The sequence below is a fragment of the Rhincodon typus genome, chromosome 2 (genome assembly GCF_021869965.1).
Source record: "Rhincodon typus isolate 14 chromosome 2, sRhiTyp1.1, whole genome shotgun sequence".
Taxonomy (NCBI): domain Eukaryota; kingdom Metazoa; phylum Chordata; class Chondrichthyes; order Orectolobiformes; family Rhincodontidae; genus Rhincodon; species Rhincodon typus.
The window spans coordinates 123142810-123161731 of record NC_063333.1 but is presented as its reverse complement, the minus strand read 5'-3'; the positions used below and the strand labels follow the sequence as shown (position 1 = coordinate 123161731).

General features: G+C 41.5%; 2 protein-coding genes across 7 annotated transcripts in view; one reads left to right on the top strand and one right to left on the bottom strand.

Annotated features, from left to right (window-relative positions):
* Positions 1-3857: 3857 nt before the first annotated feature.
* tdp2b (tyrosyl-DNA phosphodiesterase 2b) overlaps positions 3858-18922 on the top strand; it is a 55942-nt gene continuing 40877 nt past the window's right edge. The window contains exons 1-4 of one of the 4 annotated variants that reach the window (XM_048615413.1): positions 3858-3911; positions 8041-8132; positions 9297-9573; positions 11908-12007. In XM_048615413.1, the coding sequence (XP_048471370.1) occupies positions 9410-9573; positions 11908-12007 (264 nt within the window). In that variant the 5' untranslated portion in view covers positions 3858-3911; positions 8041-8132; positions 9297-9409. Of the gene's footprint in view, positions 3912-8040; positions 8133-9296; positions 9574-9605; positions 9968-11907; positions 12008-18922 lie in introns of those variants that run through there. The other 3 variants (XM_048615434.1, XM_048615422.1, XM_048615443.1) reach the window with 3 other exon arrangements.
* On the bottom strand, positions 3913-10749 carry acot13 (acyl-CoA thioesterase 13). Of its 3 annotated transcripts, none has more exons than XM_020516241.2 (3): positions 9980-10749; positions 7022-7206; positions 3913-4162 (listed from the first exon to the last, which is right to left on the bottom strand). In XM_020516241.2, exons 1-3 carry the CDS (start codon positions 10061-10063, stop codon positions 4006-4008), a joined length of 426 nt encoding a protein of 141 aa, XP_020371830.1. In that variant the 5' UTR covers positions 10064-10749; the 3' UTR covers positions 3913-4005. The 3 variants fall into 3 exon arrangements, with proteins under 3 accessions (XP_020371830.1, XP_048471427.1, XP_048471418.1); XM_048615470.1 differs by lacking the exon at positions 9980-10749 and adding an exon at positions 9426-9535; XM_048615461.1 differs by lacking the exon at positions 9980-10749 and adding an exon at positions 9207-9357.

Below are 18922 nucleotides of genomic sequence, written 5' to 3'. Positions count from 1 at the left end.
TCCCTCCAGAAGATAAGTAGAGAAAAGAAAAACTAAAAAACTTAAAAAAGAGAGAAGGAAAGAAGAAAGAAAAATGATCAGAGTGGATTAGCTCTGGCTCTCGAGCCCTCCTCTGCTGCCATCTTGAAATATGTGTATAGTTTTTAATAGATAGTCTTCAAAGAACTGTTGCTCTAAGTCATACAATTATACATTCCTTCAAGATGCAAAAAGTCAGTCACCTGTGGCTAACAAAGGATGTTCAGGATTGCATAAAATTAAAGTGAAAGGCCTACAAAGTTGCTAGAAATAACAATAATTGGGGATTGAAAGGCATATAAAATACAAAGGAGGACCAAGAAGATGAAGGAAAGGGAGAACAGTATGAATGCAATCAGCAAAAATTATACTAAAATACTGTAAAAACTTCTATAGGTATGTAAAAAGGAAATATTTGGCTCAAATATGGGTCTGTTAAAAGCAGAGTCAGGAGAGTTTATAATGGGATAGAGAGAAATGACAAGTTGAATGATTTCATTGTATGTATTCACTGGAAGAAATCTGGTAAGACATTTCCACTGCTTGGAGAGTCTGGGAGTCCCCAGGGAGCACAGTTTAAAAATAAAGGGGGATGTCACATAGGTCAGAGATAAGGATGAATTATTCTACTTAGAGGGTTGTGAACCTTTGGAATTCTCCACCACAAAAGGAGCTAGGGAGGCTCATTCTTTGATTATGTTTCAGGCAGAGATTGATAGATTTAACCTGTCGTGCACAAGGTTATGGGGATAGGAGGAGTTAAATAAATTGAAGTGTTTGATCAGCCATGATCATATTGAATGGTGATACAGGCTTGACAGACTGAATGGTCTACTTCTATTCCCATGTTCCTTGCAACTTGGATCCAAAATTCACTGACAGGAAACAGTAAGTGCTGACCTGTTGTTTTTAGATTGGAGGAAGGTTTATAGTGGAGTTCCCTTGCAGCTAGTGCCTGGATACCTAATCTCCCTAATATACATGATCTGAACCTTGCTATATAGGGTACAACTTCAAAACCTGGTGCTACTTGAATGCACTGTGAACTGTGAAGACAGTATTGAACTTCAAAGAACATAGATATGATGGTGGAATTGGTTGGCAAGTAGCAAATGAAACTTGTTGCAGAGAATTGTGAATTAATTGGTTTTGATTAGAAGAATGCAGACAGACTATATAAAATTAGTGGTACAACTCTCAAGTGAGTGGAGGAGCAGAGAGACCTAGTAGGAAAGGTGTACAAGTCCATTGAAGGTGACAAAGCAGGTTGATAGAGTGGTTAATAAAGCACAAGCCATCCTAGGCTTTATTAAAAGTAGCACAGGAGTACAAAAGTAGGGAAATTATGCTAATTGCAAGCCTCAGCTGAAGTACGTGTCGTTTTGGGCACTAAAATTTAGGAAAGATGTCAAAATATTAGACAGTGTACAAAATATTTACAGAAATGGTTCTGGGATAAAGAATTTAAGTTCTGTAAATGGACTGAAAAATTTGAGACCAAGGGAAAGTTCAGAGGAGATTTGATGCCTGTATTCAAAATCATGATCACTCTAGATGAAGTAGATTGGGAATAGTTTTTCCCTTCGGTAGAAGGATTAAGATCTAGACAGCCCAAATTTAAGGTAATTGGCAAAATAAGTAAAAGCTACATGAGGAAAAAACTTTCATGTGCCATGTGGTTATGATTTTGAGTAAACTGCTTGAGTGTGGCAGAGGAAGGGCCAAATAACACATTCAAGGGAATTGAATTATTATATAGAAAGGAAGAATGTGCAAGGCTATGGTGAGAAGGCAGGGGAGTGGCATTTGGGTGTCACTTATCCAGAGAGTGGTGCAGACACAATTGGCCAAATAGCTATCTCCTACACAATAACATTTTAGATTCCATAAACATCAATGCTTGGATCCCAGTTGTTAACACTCCATTTCAAATACTTAAACCAGACAATTAAACGTAGTATACTCAAGTTTACTTGTGAGACAGCAGGTTCTTGTGCTGCAGTGTTAATGTCCCTATCTCTGAGCCAGAAGACTCAAAGTTCAAGTTTCACTTGCTTCAGAGATATGTAATAACCTATAAAAGGTTAGCTGTATAAATTAGACTGAGGAGAACACAAAAACGGTTTAAGGCAATTGAACACAGCAGAAGTAGAATAATTGCAGAAAAATGTGAAGCTGCCTGGGGAAAAATACAAAAACTTTTCTTTTAAATTATAAGCAAATGGAAAGCATTACCATTCAGAGGGACCTCGGTATCTTTGTACATGAATAAAATGATATTGTGCAAATAAAACAAAGTAATTAAGAGAGAAACAATGTGTTGGTCTTTATTACAAAGGGATTAGCATACAAGTAAAAAAGATGTGGTAATTGCAAAGGGTTGATACAACACCATTTGGAGTACTGCACATATAATTGGTCTTCTCAAACAGGAAAGAACATAGTTGCCTTACAGAAGTGCAACAAAGGTCACCAGATGATTTCTGGGAGGAGGGGGTTGTCTTTATACTTTTATCTTTTTAGATTTCCAAAAATATGACATGACCTTATTGAAACATCATTCTTAAAAAGACTTGATAGGATCATACAGGAAAGATGTTTCCTCCTCTGGAAAACCTAGAACTAGGAAAAGTGTCAGAATACGGGATCAGCCATTTAGGGCTGTGAGAAGCTGAATTTTCTCCACACAAAAGTTTGTGAACTTTTGGAATTCTTTATTACAGAGAACTATGGATTATTGATCAAGTATATTCAAAATCGGAAATTGACAGATTTTTGGACACAAATGGAATCCAGGCATATAGGGCAAGTGAAGGAAGATATAGCTGAGGTTAAAGGTAGATAATAATCCATGATCTTACTGAATATCACAGCATTATATCTATCTGTTCAAATAAACAATGTGCACTTAAATTGTTAAATTCTCCTTTCTGCTTTACATTTTCGGTTATCCTTGCACACAATCTTCCAGTAGTATAGTGTAGCATACATAAGGAAAGAGCCTGAATATGAACTCTGAGTGAATGAGAAATGACATACATGGAAGGATGAGAAGGAGAGACATAATTAGAGTGAAAAAACAGCAAAAATGATGCCCAAAGAGAGGCTTTTTTCCCCCAAATTCTGTCAGGGAATAATGCCAAAGATAAATTGTTGGAAAACTGACCCAAATCCATATGTGTAAGTCTTAGAACCAAACCTTTTAGAAGGAGGATTTCAGCACGGGCATCTCAATCATTTCCATTTTTACTCCGGAAATATGAAGCATCCCAAAAGCTAGTTAACATATCATTGGTTTACTCAAACCACTTTGAAGTACCCACTTTGAAGTTGTTATATAGATAAAATCAGCATAGTTCCAGAGGACCATAGGCCTGCTGTCTCATTAGAGAGCGATAACCGGTGGTGGTTTAACCCGAGGGTCACCACATTATCAGGTGAGGGGAGAGGTGGAGAAGCCGAGTCCTTTATGGTAACCTCAGCCAGTGTGGAAGTTGACCCTATGCTGTAGGCATCACTCTACATTGCCAACCAGTTGTTCCAGTCAACTGAGCTAACAAACCTCCTGTTGCACAGATAATACTTCTGAGAGATAATGTTGAAGTTGCATTTGCTCCACCCAACCTGATGATGTCACACAGCCTTTGGGTGTACAGCCATTTAATCTTGCATGAGATCCTGATGGAGACATCAGGAGACTGGTGTATCACATTTAGTTACTGTAGTGTATTGAAATCTAAGCAACCTGTGATATTAAGATGGAGTGTTATCTGGCAGTTTTAAATTATAAAGCATTTGGCCTCTAATATAACTTTCTGTTTCTTTTAAACTTTTCAGCAATGAAACTCAACATGGACATCTGGTAACCAAATTGAAAGCAGAGTCTACAAAATGTAAAATTAAACTTTTAATTTCTATTACATTTTATTCAACAGAATAATTCCATACAAACAAAACAAAAACATTTTTAGAAATTCAAAAATTTGTTCAGCTGCCTAAATGCTTTGTGTGTCGCCCTTGAGCTAGGAGTTTTCCTGTGACTTTGCTTGTCAAATCCACAGTTGTAAATGCGAGAGATTTACCTTCCTTTAGCACCTTAGCAGTTATGATAATATCCTCTCCCAGTTTAGCTGCATTCATGTATCTAAGAGGAGTAATAACAAGTCACACAATAATACATTTCCAGCTATCAAGAAAACTAACATCGTTATTGGATATTAATGTTAACTTTTAAAAAGTTAAAAATAAATAAAAACAATTTCCACCAACATTCATGCCATTTTCTAGATAGTAAACCAGGGTACTCTGACAAGTAAATATCTTAAGCAAGGACATGCTACATGTTTCTCTTTACTTGATCTACCTGTTGTACCTGATCAACACGAAAGTGAAATCCACACAGAATAGTAGGTGGATTAAAACGTCTGCTTTTAAAAGGGTTGCTTTTCAGACTAGAGGCCTGTGACCAACAGTGGGCTGCAAGCACCCTGCTGGGTCCGGTTCTTTTTGTCATTTATATAAATGATTTGGACATGAATATAGGAATATGGTTAGTAAGTCAGCAGATGACACCAAAATTGGTGGTGTAGTGGAGTAGAAAAAAGGTTACCTCAGAATACAATGGGATTTTGGTCAGATAGTCAAATGGGCTGAGGAGTGACAGATGGAGTTTAATTTAGATAAACGTGAGGTGCTGCATTTCAGCAAGGCAAATCAGGGCAGGACTCGGAGGGGGTGATGATGACCTAGTGGTATTATAGATAGACTCTTAATCCAGAGATCTAGATAACATTCTGGGGATCCTGGTTTGAATCCCACTACGGCAGATGGTGAAATTTGAATTCAATAAATATCTGGAATTAAGAATCTAATGATGACTGTGAATGAATTTTCAATTGTCAGAAAAAACCCATCTGGTTCACTAATGTCCTTTAGGGAAGGAAACTGCCATCCTTACCTGGTCTGGCCTATATGTAACTTCAGACCCACAGCAACGTTGTTGACTCTTAGCTGCTCTCTGGGCAATTAGGGATTGGCAATAAATGCTGCCTAGCCAGTGACGCCCTCATCCCGTGAATGAATTAAAAATAAACTTATACATGTAATCTTAAGGTCCTGGGAGTGTTGCCTAACAAAGAGACCTACGGATGTAGGTGCATAGCTCTTTGAAAGTGGAGTCGCAGGTAGACAGGATAGTGAAGAAGGCATTTGGTACACTTGCCTTTATTGGTCAGTGCATTGAGGTCATGTTGAGGGTCTACATGACATTGGTTAGGCCACTTTTGGCATATGTATTCAATTCTGGTCTCCCTGCTAAAAAAAGATGTTGTGAAACTTGGGCGGGTTCAGAAAAGATTTACAGGGATTTTGCCAGGATTGGAGGGTTTGAGCTATAGGGAGAGGCTGAATAGGCTGGGGCGATTTTTCCCTGGAGCATCAGAGGCCGAGGGGTGACCTTATAGAAGTTTATGAAAGGCGCAGATAGGGTGAACAGCCAAGGTCTTTTCCCCGAAGGTAGGGTGTCCAAAACTAGAGGGAATAGGTTTAAGGTGAGAGAGGAAAGATTTAAAAGGGATCTAAGGGGCGAATTTTTTATACAGACGGTGGTGCATATATGGAATGAGCTGCCAGAGGAGGTGGTGGAGGCTGGTACAATTACAACATTTAAAAGGCAACTAGGTGGGTATACGCATAGAAAGAGTTTAGTAGGATATGGGCCAAATGCTGGCAAATGGGGCTAGATTAATTTAGGATATCTGGTTGGCATGGATGAGTTGGACTGAAGGGTCTGTTTCCATGCTGTATATCTCTATGACTGGTTATACCCATGATTCTCATCCATTGGCAGCACAGTGGTTAGCACCGCTGCCTCACAGCGCCAGGGACCCGGGTTCAATTCCACCCTCGGGCGACTGTCTGTGTGGAGTTTGCACATTCTCCCTACGTCTGCGTGGGTTTCCTCCGGGTGCTCCGGTTTCCTCCCACAGTCCAAAGGTGTGCAGGCTAGGTGGATTGGCCATGCTAAATTGCGTAATGTTCAGGGATTTGTTCATTAGGTGGGTTGTAGGGGGATGGGTTCGGGTGGGTGCTCTGAGGGTCAGTGTGGACTTGTTGGGCCGAAGGGCCTGTTTCCGCACTAAGGATTCTACGATCTAAACATTGTACTATTCACTTTATTCTTAAAAACCTTAAGAAGGTGGGTTCAAGTCCAGCTCCAGACTTCAGGACATTATGTAGGCTGACATGCTCAATACAATACTCAGGAATACTACTCTGTCTGTTTTTGAATGAAACATTGAACCAAGGCCCCATGTGCCCTTTCAAATGTATGTGATAGATCCCTGGGTGCTATTCAAAGGCAGGCAGGCAGGCAAGTCATTGGATAATATTTAGCCAAACAAACGTTATCACTCAATCAACAAAATATTTAAACACCTGTCTCATTGCTGTTTCTGGGAAATTGTTATGTGCAAATTGGCTGCAGGGTTTATAACATTAAATTACTATTGGGGTTAATTAGAGAGGACTTTCAAGACCTCTGAAAAAAGTGTCAATTGACTTCCTTCCGTGTAATGTGAATCTAGGCTCTGCAGTTTAAGCTCTAATCTCTAGTAATGAACAAATCTCTAGTAATGAAATATCCTCGCATCACTACTACATTTTACATTTGATAAAATTCCTGTATATAAGTTGGGGGTTGGTTAACTCAAATGGCTAGAGTGTGGTGCAGAGTGATACCCATGGCATAGTACATGGTCTTTCATAGAGGTCTGCCTGACTGTTTCGCACCATATGAAGTGGTAATCCTTCAGGCTATATACTCAACTGTCTCTCTATCTCTAGCAGAAAGTGATCCCTACAATCCTTCATGAACTATGCCTACCTGTTATTTATATAAATTATTGGCACTGAATTTACTTGCTTTGCAACAAGGCTTCAATATTACTACTATATTACCTACACAGCTTAGTTACATTTACCAAGTTCTGAAAACTGCACTCACGTTACATTCATGTCTACACTAACTCCTGGTAGCGCTCGCTCTGTATTAAGTAAGGCTGTCGTTGATACAACATCAACAAGAGTTGCGGTTAGTCCTCCATGCAGAGTGCCTGCTCGGTTCACATGTTCCTGCTCCACCTTCATTTCGCAGACTATTTTCCCAGGACAAGCTGAAACAACAGTCATCTAGAAAACACAATTGTAGTTCCATGAAAATTAGTTTGCTTTTAAAAGTATTCTAAAGCTTAGGACATTGGTAGCTGAAACCAGAACCAGCACTGATGGAGTGATTAAGATCAGAAATGCTGAAGAATTAGAGGAGCACTGACAACTTGGAAGGTTGTGAGGTTGGAGGAGACTATAGACAAAGCGAGTGGTGAGGCCATGGAAGAATTTGAAAACAAGGATGAGAATAGTGAAATCAAGGCATTGCTTAACCGGGAGCCAAAAAACACATGTGGGGTGATGGCTGATAAGGTCCTGGTGCAAGTTAGGATGGCAGTGTTTTGGATGAGCTTTTGTTAATAGACGGTAAAACCTTGAAGGAATCACAAATGATCTTGAGTTTTAGATGAAGTCATAAATCAAAGGGGCCAGATGTGTACAACTTTAAAAGCTTGACAGTGATTTGCAGCTTTACTTATAGCCTACAGCCTTTTTACAATTTATGGTTTCAGTTTTATGTATAGGTTTCCTCAGCTTGTTTACGCATCTACTTTTAGGACCTCAGTTATTCCAATGCTGATGACTACTGACAGTGTTACCTTTTAGACAAGATGTATTACTCAGTAAATGGTGTGACCAGATGTGGGCAGAATTTTGCCATTAAGACAGTATCTGGTTTCAGAATCTCCACAATGCATTGGCTGTCACAGCAAACAAGACATCAACAGAGATCATCCCGCAGCATCAACGAGGGACAGCTTTGTCCTTCCAGAATCATTTTGCTCAATAATCCAAAAAATGTGCTCATCCAACTGATTTAAAGTTCTAAGGTTGTAATCCCATTATCTTTTGCAGATGGAAAGATACCCATCAATGTACAAATGCAGCAATTCCATGAAACCCATGGGAAAATAAAGAAAGATGCCTTTTTCAAAAACATAATGGTGGTATGGCACAAATTATCCAGCAACTTATTCATAACTCATGAAGCACCTCTTCCCTGCTACAAATCCAATTTTCACATAAATATTGCCATATGTCCCTGTTGTAACATGATTTTTCAGCCAATTCCAGCCAATCTGATATATGTTTCTAGTTACACCTAAACTGGAAAGGCACCAATATCCTGGCAGGGAGGTTTGATAGTGCCACTCAGGAGGGTTTAAACTAGTGTGGCAGAGGGGTGGGAACTGGAGCAGCAGGGATAGAGATTGAGGAAGAGCTTGAGACTAAGGCAAATATAGCTAAGAGGCAGAGCAGTCTGGGAGAGGTTGCTGAGCTCATTGGAACTGGAGGCTTGGGCTATATTTGCTTCAATACAAGTAGTATAACAGTTAAGACAGATGAACTTCGAGCCTGGATTAATGCCTGCAATTACAATGTTGTTGCTATCATAGAGACATGGTTGAAAGAGGGACAGGATTGGCAGCTTAACGTTCCAGGATATTGATGTTTTAGACAAGACAGAGGAGAAAGCTAAAGAGGTGGGGGAGTTGCATTACTGGTTAGGAAGCATATCACAGATGTATTGAGGGAGGACACCCTGGAGGAATCTTGCAGCAAGGCATCATAGGTAAAGCTCAGGAATAGGAAAGGTGCAATCACAATGCTGGGATTATACTACAGACCTCTCAGCTGCCAGTGGGAGATGAAGGAAGAGATGGGTAGTCAGATTCTGGAAAGATGTGCCTGGATTTGGCCAAAATGTCTGATACCCTCTGCCAATGCTCAAGTCTCCAATTATCCCAGTGTGGCTTCAGCCTTCCTCATGGACAGTGCCAGTTTCAATTCCTTGGCCATCTGCTCCATCTCAGCCAGGCACCTTTCAACCTCTTATGCTTTGACTTGATGCTTGAGCTGTGGAAGTATGCTGGCTACGCCAGAAATGTAATATGAGATTTGAACTCATAGAAGGCCCCAAAAGATTATGAAGCTACAATTCTTTATTCCACTGACATCATACTATTGCAAACATGAAAGAATTGTGTGAGTAAATAAGAAAGTATTTACATGAATCGGACCTTTTGGTTTACACTGGGTTGAGGAATTCTTTGACTGCTCCTTCCTCCCATTAGCTCTCCTTCCCTCAAATATCTCCCTTTCTTTTCCAGAGAGGGTCAATTTAAACTACCCTCCTTAGCCATCGCCACCTGCAGCTGGAGGTTCCATTACACACTCTTTCATAATTGTGTCCCTAACCTATGGCTATTCAAACTCGATTCTGATGAAAGGTTACAGACCTGAAAGGCCAGTCCTGGTTTTCTCTCTGCATCAAATGCTGCTAGATCGGATAAGTATTTTCATTTTTGTTGTTGTTTTCACTGCTGTTCAAACTCAGTGGCTTTGCAGCCGCCAGGGGGAGGTTTTCATTCCCATCCTGTCCCAAAGGTAAAAGGGCATTGTGTTCCCTAATGCATAAAAGTCGCGACTTATTTTAAAAAAGGTGACGTTTACACCAGCTTTCAGTGCTGGGTAAAAGGTTCTGTTAAATATGCCACCACATAAAACGCAGCCCGTGAACGTAAAGAAACTGTATCCGTGCAAATGTTTCAGACATGATGCAGTAAATGATCCCAGATCATTTCTCCCTAAATCCTATCAATGCAGACTGCTTGCAACTCCAATTATTGATCGAACTGTGTGAAAGTACGGCAAAAAAAAAAGCTAAATCCAGGCCTCCTCTTAAGAGATAGGGGTTTGGTATGTGGTGGTTTTTGTTAACTTCCGAAATATCTTTGCTAAGACTCTTGCTTTGATACACTAAAGACTTTAAAGCTGTCAGGTAGGTACCTACCTTATTCAAAACCCGATCGAAGCCGGTTCCTCCGGTCATACCCTGGACGAACTGCCTTAGAGTGTTCAAGGACGAAGTCGTCATGGTTTGAAATCTCCTCCCGGTTGAAGGTGGTAGCTTCACGGAGCAAAGGAAGAGTCGCTGCGAGGCCTTTACTTAACAGCAGCTGATTGAGCAGCTCCTCCCGTCCACCAGATCCACACACAGCGCCAACACCGGGCTTGAGTACTCCCTCTGCTCACCCTTGGTTCCTTGCTGCATTTTCCTTTTCGAACTGAGTTTCAGTATCTCCCTGTCCACAGATTCCAAGGCGATTTTTTTTTTCTTGCATGTTAATTTAAATATATTGATTTCTTTTTACAGGAGAGTAACAGAAGTTTTTCTTGTCCTATAAAACTTCTTAAAATTATCTGTTTTGCATTGCTACCTACAATTTCGTCACTCACCACAGAAGTTTAAACAGAAAAGCAAAAGCGTTACCCTCAGGACAATTGTCCTCATTTTCCAAAGACAGTCCCCAGATGAGATATAGCCTTTCACACACCTCATCACCAACGAATACCCTAATCCAGTGCTTCCTAAACATTTCACCATCGTCGCCCCATTTCAAGGCTTGAAAATTGTCATGACTTGGGAGAGGCAGGTGGTGAGAGGGGAATGAGAAAACACGGGACAGCAGGCAGGGAAGGGTTCGCCCATTCTCCACATTGGGAAGTACTGACCTAACAGATCCACGTGGGTTCAAGTTAGGAGATATGTGACCCTCAGCTGCCCTGTGATGATTTAATAAAGAGGGCGGGGTGTGTTCCAATTGGTGAACAGGGTATTAAACTTCTGTTTCGAACTAGTATAAGGGCAGGCTCACCAAGGGGCTTTATTGTGTATAGAAATTGTAGACGGTGAACGCAGTTCAACATCCGTAGCCCACCCTCCATCAATTCCCTGACAGTCCATGGATTGTGCACAATTATCCTGTGAATTTTGGTCGAAGAGAGAATCTGGTTGACTTAACTAGAAAGACCTGCACCAAAGTCACTACAGAAAAGTTAAAAAAAAAGAATAAAATGAAAGAAACATAATATAAAATAAAGAACTGCAGATGCCGGAAATCTGAAACAAAAAACAAAAATTGCTGAAGAGGTTCAGTGGACTCAAATGGAAAGAAACACTAGGCATTGACCTAAGCACTGGAAGTGACAGGAATGGACAACCTAGTAGCCACCACAAAGTCTTCCTCATCAATATTGAGGGCTTGTGCCAAAGTTAGGAGTGCTATCCCACAGGCTAGTTCTGGCAGCATACTAACAAAGACATCCTTACCAAAACGTAAGTGGCAGCCAATGTCCAGGCATCTTCATCACCATCTCTGGGTTGATCCCATTGGCAAAACAGACCAACAGGCATGAGTTTCCTTGGGAGTCCACAACATGGCCTCCAGATCCTATGAAGTAGAAACAAAGAAGCATGGGAGCAGGACTAGTCCATTCAGTCCCCTTGAACCTGCTCTGCCATTCTAGATCATGGTTGATCATTCAACTCAGTACCCTGCTTGGCCAACCATCCAGCCAGACAAAATATCCTTTCTGCATTCACCTTGTAAATCCTTCTAAGACTTTTGTAAGTTTCAATGTAATTACTTCTCATTTTTCCAATCTTTGAAATATACAGGCCCAGTCTCTCATTCTTTCCTCATAGGAGAGGCCTGCCATCCCAGGAATTAGTCAGGTGAACTTCTATTGCACTCCCTCTGTGACAAGTATATTTATCCTTCGATAAGGAAATTAATATAGCACAAAATACTCCAGCAGCAGTCTCATTAATGTTCTATACAGTGGAAACAACATATCTTGACACCTGTATTCAAAGCTTACTATGATAAAGGCCAACATATAATCTGTCTTTCTAATTGTTTGTTGTACCTGCATCAGGTGGGCAAAGAAATCTCCTGCTAAGTATCATCTACTGTCCTCAGCTGATGAATGGGCACTCCTTCATATTGAACATCACATGGAAGAACAATTGAAGATGGTAAGGGCATAGGATATATTCTAGATGTGAAACTTCAATGTCCATCATCAAGCATGCCTTGGTAGCAGTGCTACTAACTGAGCTGGTCGTGTCCTGAGGGACTTATTTCCTAGTCTGGATCTGTGGCAGGTAGTGAGGGAACCAACCAACAACTTAGGAACATAGAAGCATAGAATATAGCAGCAGGAGTAGGTCAAATTGGGCCCTTTGGCCTGCTCTGCTGTTCAATATGATTGTGGTTGATTATTCATCTCAATACCCTGTTCCTGCTTTCTCTTCATATCCTTTGATCACTTGAGGTCCAAGCAATATATTTATCTCCATTGTTAACCTACCTATTGAAGATGCATTTATCCATGACAATAGTGGTAGGAATGACCACCAAACAGTTCTGTGGAGATACAGTCCCATCTACAAACTGAGATATTCCATATTTATTTGTGTTCCTACCACTATACTAAATGGGATTGATTCAGGACAGAACCAGCAGTTCCAAACTGAATATCCTGAGGCACTGTGACCCACCAAAAGCAGCAGAACTATTTTCAACAACAATCTGTAACTTTATGATCTAGCATATCCCCCACTCTACTATTACCATTGAGCTAAATGGTCAAGTGTAGTTCAATAAAGAGTGCAGGGGAGTTGCCCAAATACCTAAAAATGAGGTGTTAACCTGGCGAGTATACATACAGACTACGCATGTTTCAAACAGAGGAATGACATATGATAGACAGAGATAAGTAATCCCACAACAAATGGATTAAATCAAAACTCTGCAGTCTTTCCACATCCATGTCAATTGTTGTTAAACAACTAACCTGGCACAGAGATTCCAAACATACCCATCCTCAATGATGCGTCAGTGTAAAAGACAAAGTTGAAGCATTTGCAGCCATCTTATCACTGATATCCATTTTAAACCCACTGACTCCCACAATTACCTTGCCTATACCACCTCTCACCCACTGTCCTGCAAAAATGCTATCCCACACTCACAATTCCTCTGCGGCATCTGCTCCCAGGATGAGGCATTCTACTCTAGGACTTCCCAGATATCCTCCTACTTTAGGGACCGTAGTTTCACCTCCTCTGTTGTTAAGGATGCCATCAACCACATCTTCCCCATTTCCTGTGCTTCTGCCCTCAAACCATCTCCCCCAACAACAATGGTAGAGTTCCCTTAAATCCTCACATACCACCCCACAACCCTCTGAATACAATGTATCATCCTCTGACATTTCTGTCACTTACAATCAGACCCCATCACCAAAAAGATATTTCCCACCCCATCCCTGTCTGCTTTCCGCAGGGACCGTTCACTCCGCGACTCCCTTGTCAGCTCCACACTCCCCACCAATGCCTCCACCACACCCGGTACCTTTTCCTGCAATTGCAGGAAGTGCTTTTTCTGCCCCTACACCTCCCCTCTCACCTCCGTCCAAGGCCCCAAACAATCCTACCAAATCCAGCAGAGATTCACCTGCACTTCATCTCACCTCATCTACTATATCTGTTGCTCCTGATATGGTATCCTCTATATTGCGGAGACCAGACACAGACTCGGGGCCTAGTTTACAGAGCACCTGCACTCTGTACACACCAACCAACCCGAACTTCCAGTTCCCATCCACTTTAACTCCCCCTCCCACTCCCCTGGTGGCAAGTCCATCTTTGGCCTCCTCTACTGTCAGAATGAGGCCAAACGTAAACTGGAGGAACAACACCTGATATTTTGCCTTGGGAGCTTACAGCCCAATGGCCTGAATATTGACTTCACCAGCTTCAAATTCTCTACACCCCCAACTTGTCCATCTTCTGACTCACTATCCACTCTACCCTTTCCACTGACCAACTACAATAACCCCCTACCTGCATCCAACTATCTCCATCCCACCTACCCTCCCCCCAGCCCCTCCCTCTATTTATTTTTTGGCCCAACACATAGACTTCCCTGCTCCTTGAATGCTGTCTGACGTGCTGTGCTTTTCCAGCTCCACATTTATTGACTTCAGCCGGACATTCCAAGTAGATAATCCATCTCAACCTCGTCCTGAGGTATTGCAACGTCATAGATACCAGACCCCAGCTATGATTCACTCAATGTGATCTCAAGAAATGTTTGAAGGCACTGGATGTTGAAAAAGCTATGGATTCTGACCTTATTTCAGCAGTGGTACTGATAATTTGACCTTCAAATCTACCCACACAACACTAACTTGTACTCCAAGTGATTGCCCACAAGGCAGCAGTTTATTGAGGGTGGCAACAAGGAACCCTAGCAAAATTGAAGTAAATGATAATCAGGGGAAATCTCTCAATGTTTGGAGTCATTTTTAGCAGAAATATAAATAGTTGTGTTTGTTGGAGGCTGATCACCACTGCCTAAGGATATCACTGCAGGAGTTTCTCGTGGTAATATCTGAGGCTTAACCATCTTCAGTTGCTTTATCGGTGACCGACTCTCAAATGTCAAATCAGAAGTGGGGATGCCTGCTGATGATTGCATAATGTTCAGTGCTAGTCAGAACTCGTCAGATTCTAAAGGAGTTTATATTGATATACAGAAAGGACTCTTAACCATCTCTCCTTTATATCCAACAACATTACCTTGCTGAATTCCCCACCATCAATATTCTGGGTATTATCATTGACCTGAAACTTACTGTGAATATAAGAGGATAGATAGAAGGTTGGGAATTTGGTGGTGAGTAATTTATCTCCTGCCTCCCCGAAGTCTGTGCACCAACCACAAAGCAGGAGGGTGATGGAATACTCCCCATTTGCCTTGATTGCTGCAACCCAAACAACACTCAAGAAGTTTGACACCATCTAGGCTGAAGTACCCCACTTGATTGACACTCCATCCACCGCTTCAAACATTCACTCAGTCCTCCACAATGCATTTTGAGAATAATTTCTACCAAATACAAACTGTACTACAGCCATAACCAAGACACTTAGACAACACCTTTCAAACTCGCTCCACCAATCAGACACTGTTTCTCTCCTGCATTTTCTGCTGATAGGCTCATTAATGAGAAATGACCTTGGATTGGAGATAAAAGAGTAAAATCGCTATAGCCCTACTGGACCATAAGGCTGCTCTCTCATATTGAGAGACAATTAACTACAAAAGTTGGAAGTTATGCTTCAGTTATGTAGTGCACTGGTGAGATCACATAAAATGTATAGTATTGTAAATGTATTGGAAGCAATTCAAAGGAGGTTTACCAGTTTAACACATGGAGTGAATGGTTTTTTTGTGAGGAGGGGTTGGACAGGTTATGGTTACATCTGCCGATGTCTTGAAGAGTAACACATAAGATGGTGAAGGATCTTGGCAGGGTGGATGTGGAGACCATGTTTCCTTTTATAGGGCAATCTAAAACGAGGGATCACTGTTGTTTACAAGAATGGTTCCAGGGATGAGATACTTCAGTTTTGAAGAAAGATTGTGGAAGTTGGGAACATTTTCTTTGGAAAGGAGAAGGCCAAGAGGAGATTTGATAGATGTTTTCAAAATCATAAGGGATCTGGACAGGGTGGATAAGGAGCATCTTGTTTGTATCCAGTTGTTGTTCCTCTTATTGTGTTATTGCCTTCCACAGTCTTTCTTCACGCCCAATATGTTTTAATGTCTTTTACCAGACAAAATCAGATAATTATAAGGTATGAACAAGTTGGGAATAAATTTTTCATATATATATGTGTGTGTATTATACATACGCAGCTGCATTGCATACTCATTAGGCTTTTTTGACACAATGTATTTGTAGGCAAATCAGGTTACATAGGGGCTTCTCAACTATCTTCAGGCTCCACTTAACGCAAATTTGTGGGCAGACCCCTGTGATTCAACTGATGATGATGTCTGTTAAATAAAAAAGACAAAACCAGAAGTACCAACATGGATTTCAAAAAATATTCCCATGATTAATAATTTCATAGGATTTTTTGAGGAGGTAACAGTAAATGGAGAATGTGGCTGTACTATATATGAAGCTTAGGAAAAGATTTTGACCAGGCATCAGACAGTATTTCAGTGGGTAACATTAACAGGCACTAAATTCAAGAAGACAGCATACATTAAAAATTAATGAGACGGGAGAGAAAAGCTAGTAAACAGTTTTGTGGATAATTGAACTCGAACACAGCTAGAAGTAGACAAGAGGCGGAGTTTTCCTAGGCATTGAATGATATGGGCATTGGTCAGAAAGTTGGAAATAGTTCATGAGATGGGTGGGTGAGGAGATTCTTGACATTGGGAATCAAAAGTTCCATTTTCCAACAAAAGTATTGAATGGCAAGAAAAGATTTTCGTCAATGAGCTGTTTGTATGCATTAACATCTCATTATTAGATAATCTTGCCTCATTGATATCTAGTTTCTCATTCTTCCAGCTGCCAATATAAACTAGATGGTGACAATTTATGAGACGAAAGTAAGATCAGTTAGCTGGTGACTTCAGCTTGCTGTTTGCTCTTCCAGCCCTCCATCTGGACACCAGTCACGAACATGTCAGGGGACATTCATGGGCAGCTACCACATATACGGACATTAGCAATATGAGGCATACCAACTCACATCTCCAATATGCTTATAGTACACTTCTGCAAATCAATGCTGCACTGTGTAGTGCACTGGCAACTTTCATTGGAATGCTGCCATTAAGACACTTTGCACACAGGGATAGGTATTCACCTCATGTCTTGGTCGAGGCCGCATCACAGAGATCCTACTTTGCTCTCTTAGCACTCACTTACTGTGTGACTGCTTGGATGTCACAGCTTTTTTGTCTTGACTTGCCTTGCCTTTTCGTGCTTTGCCTCCTCAACTAGAGCATACAGACTCACAGCACTTATGTCTTCACTCTTTAGTGCCACCCCTAGCAACAGTTTCCTTGAGCAGTAGCACAGCCTGGATATTAGACAGCACCCTGTCCTAAGGAATGGTCACCTTTTCCAGCAGCTTATTGAGCTCCTTGTTGTTGCACATGGCTAGCTGCAGGTATGATGTCTTGTTGTCTTGGCTGCATTTCCAGCCAGTTTGAGGATTTCAGCTGTCAGATACTCAAGTACTAGAGCCCAATGGACTGTGCTCCAGTGCCCACTTGGTCAGCATAGTTGCCCTTTCTCAGGACCCTGTGAACATGGCCCACTGGGAACTGCAGGCTCACTTCAGACAACCGAGATTTCACCTTGGAGTGAACCTTTCCAGTGGTCTTTCCTCTTCCAAACATGTCCACAATCCTACAAGCATTTTCACAGAGAATGTCTGGACTTGCCTTTTAGTGCAAGTACAAAGGCAGCTTGTCATCAGTCAAGAGGGTGGATATGTTTCTTCTTCCTGTCCATTACCCCATTTTACTGCCTTAATACCTCTTACATGTCTAACTTCCTACTGTTAAAAGTGATCAACCTGAAATGTTTAACTCTTTCTTGACAACTGCTGCCTGATCAGAGAGTTTCCAGATAAAAACCGAAAGAACTGCGGATGCTGTAAATCAGGAACAAAAACAGAAGTAGCTGGAAAAGCTCAGCAGGTTCTGAGGAAGGGTCACCTGACCCGAAACGTTAACTCTGATTTTTTTCTTCACAGGTGCTGCCAGACCTGCCGAGCTTTTCCAGCCATTTCTGTTTTCGTTCCAGAGAGTTTCCATGTATTGCAGCAGGGAAAGATGCACCCTAGTTGCCAAAGTTTCAAGCACATTCCAAGGACCCATTGTCTGCACAAGTAGCAAGACCTGCTCTCTTCATCATTTAAAAGAAACATACACTCCTTAGAAACACCCTTGGGATGTGTCTGTTCTGCCTTGCTGCTGGATCTTTTTTGCTGGTGTTAGGTTATCCAGTCTACTGGCAGCTTCTGTTCATCAGCGTTAATGGTTGCATAGTTGAAGGTACTTGAGTTACTGGTATGTTTGAGTAATGCACTTGCACAGTAGCCTCTCTGATGTGAATGACCTGCCACGTTCGCTGACAACACCACTGTAGTAGGACAGATATCTAACAACGACGAGTCAAAATACAGAAGGGAATTAGAGGGCTTGGTGACGTGGTCCAATGAAAACAATCTATTTCTCCACGTTGGCAAAACTAAAGAACTGATCATCGACTTCAGAAAGCAAGAAGGAGAACACACCCCCATCTACATCAATGGAACTGAGGTTGAGAGAGTGAAGAGCATCAAGTTCCTCAGAGTGACAATAACTGACGACCTGTCCTGGACTTCCCATGTAAATGCGACAGTCGTGAAGGCACAACAACGCCTCTTCTTCCTCAGACAACTCAGGAAATTTGGCATGTCCATAAGGTCCCTCACCAACTTCTACAATGCACCATTGAAGGCATACTGTCTGGGTGCATAACGGCCTGGTAAGGCAACTGCTCTGCCCAGGACCGTAAGAAACTACAGAAGGTGGTGTACACAGCCCACACCATCACGGAAGCCAACCTTCCATCCATTTACACGGCTCGCTGCTGCGGAAAGGTGGCCAACATCATCAAAGACCCATTACACCCCAGTAATGCTCTCTACAACCTCTTCCATCAGGTAGAAGATACAGAAGCCTGAACACATGCACCAGCAGGTGCAGGAACAGCTTCTCTCTGGCCGTTACCAGACTGTTGAATGGACTCTAGCCTCAAATAATGTAACCTGCAATGTAACCTGTGTGCCTCTAAGTCTTTCTGATCTGTACATCCTTTGCTTGCTGTGATCTGCCTGTATTGCTCGTAAACGAAGCTTTTCACTGTATTTTGGTACACATGACAATAAAATCAATTTTAAAAATTACTCTAGGCTGATGTCTGCCATTTTTGTTCACTTTGGACCATAAAACATTGTGTAGCGCCACAGATGACTAGGTTCCGTACTTTAATTCTTGTGGCTGCAGGTAGACAAAACTGATGA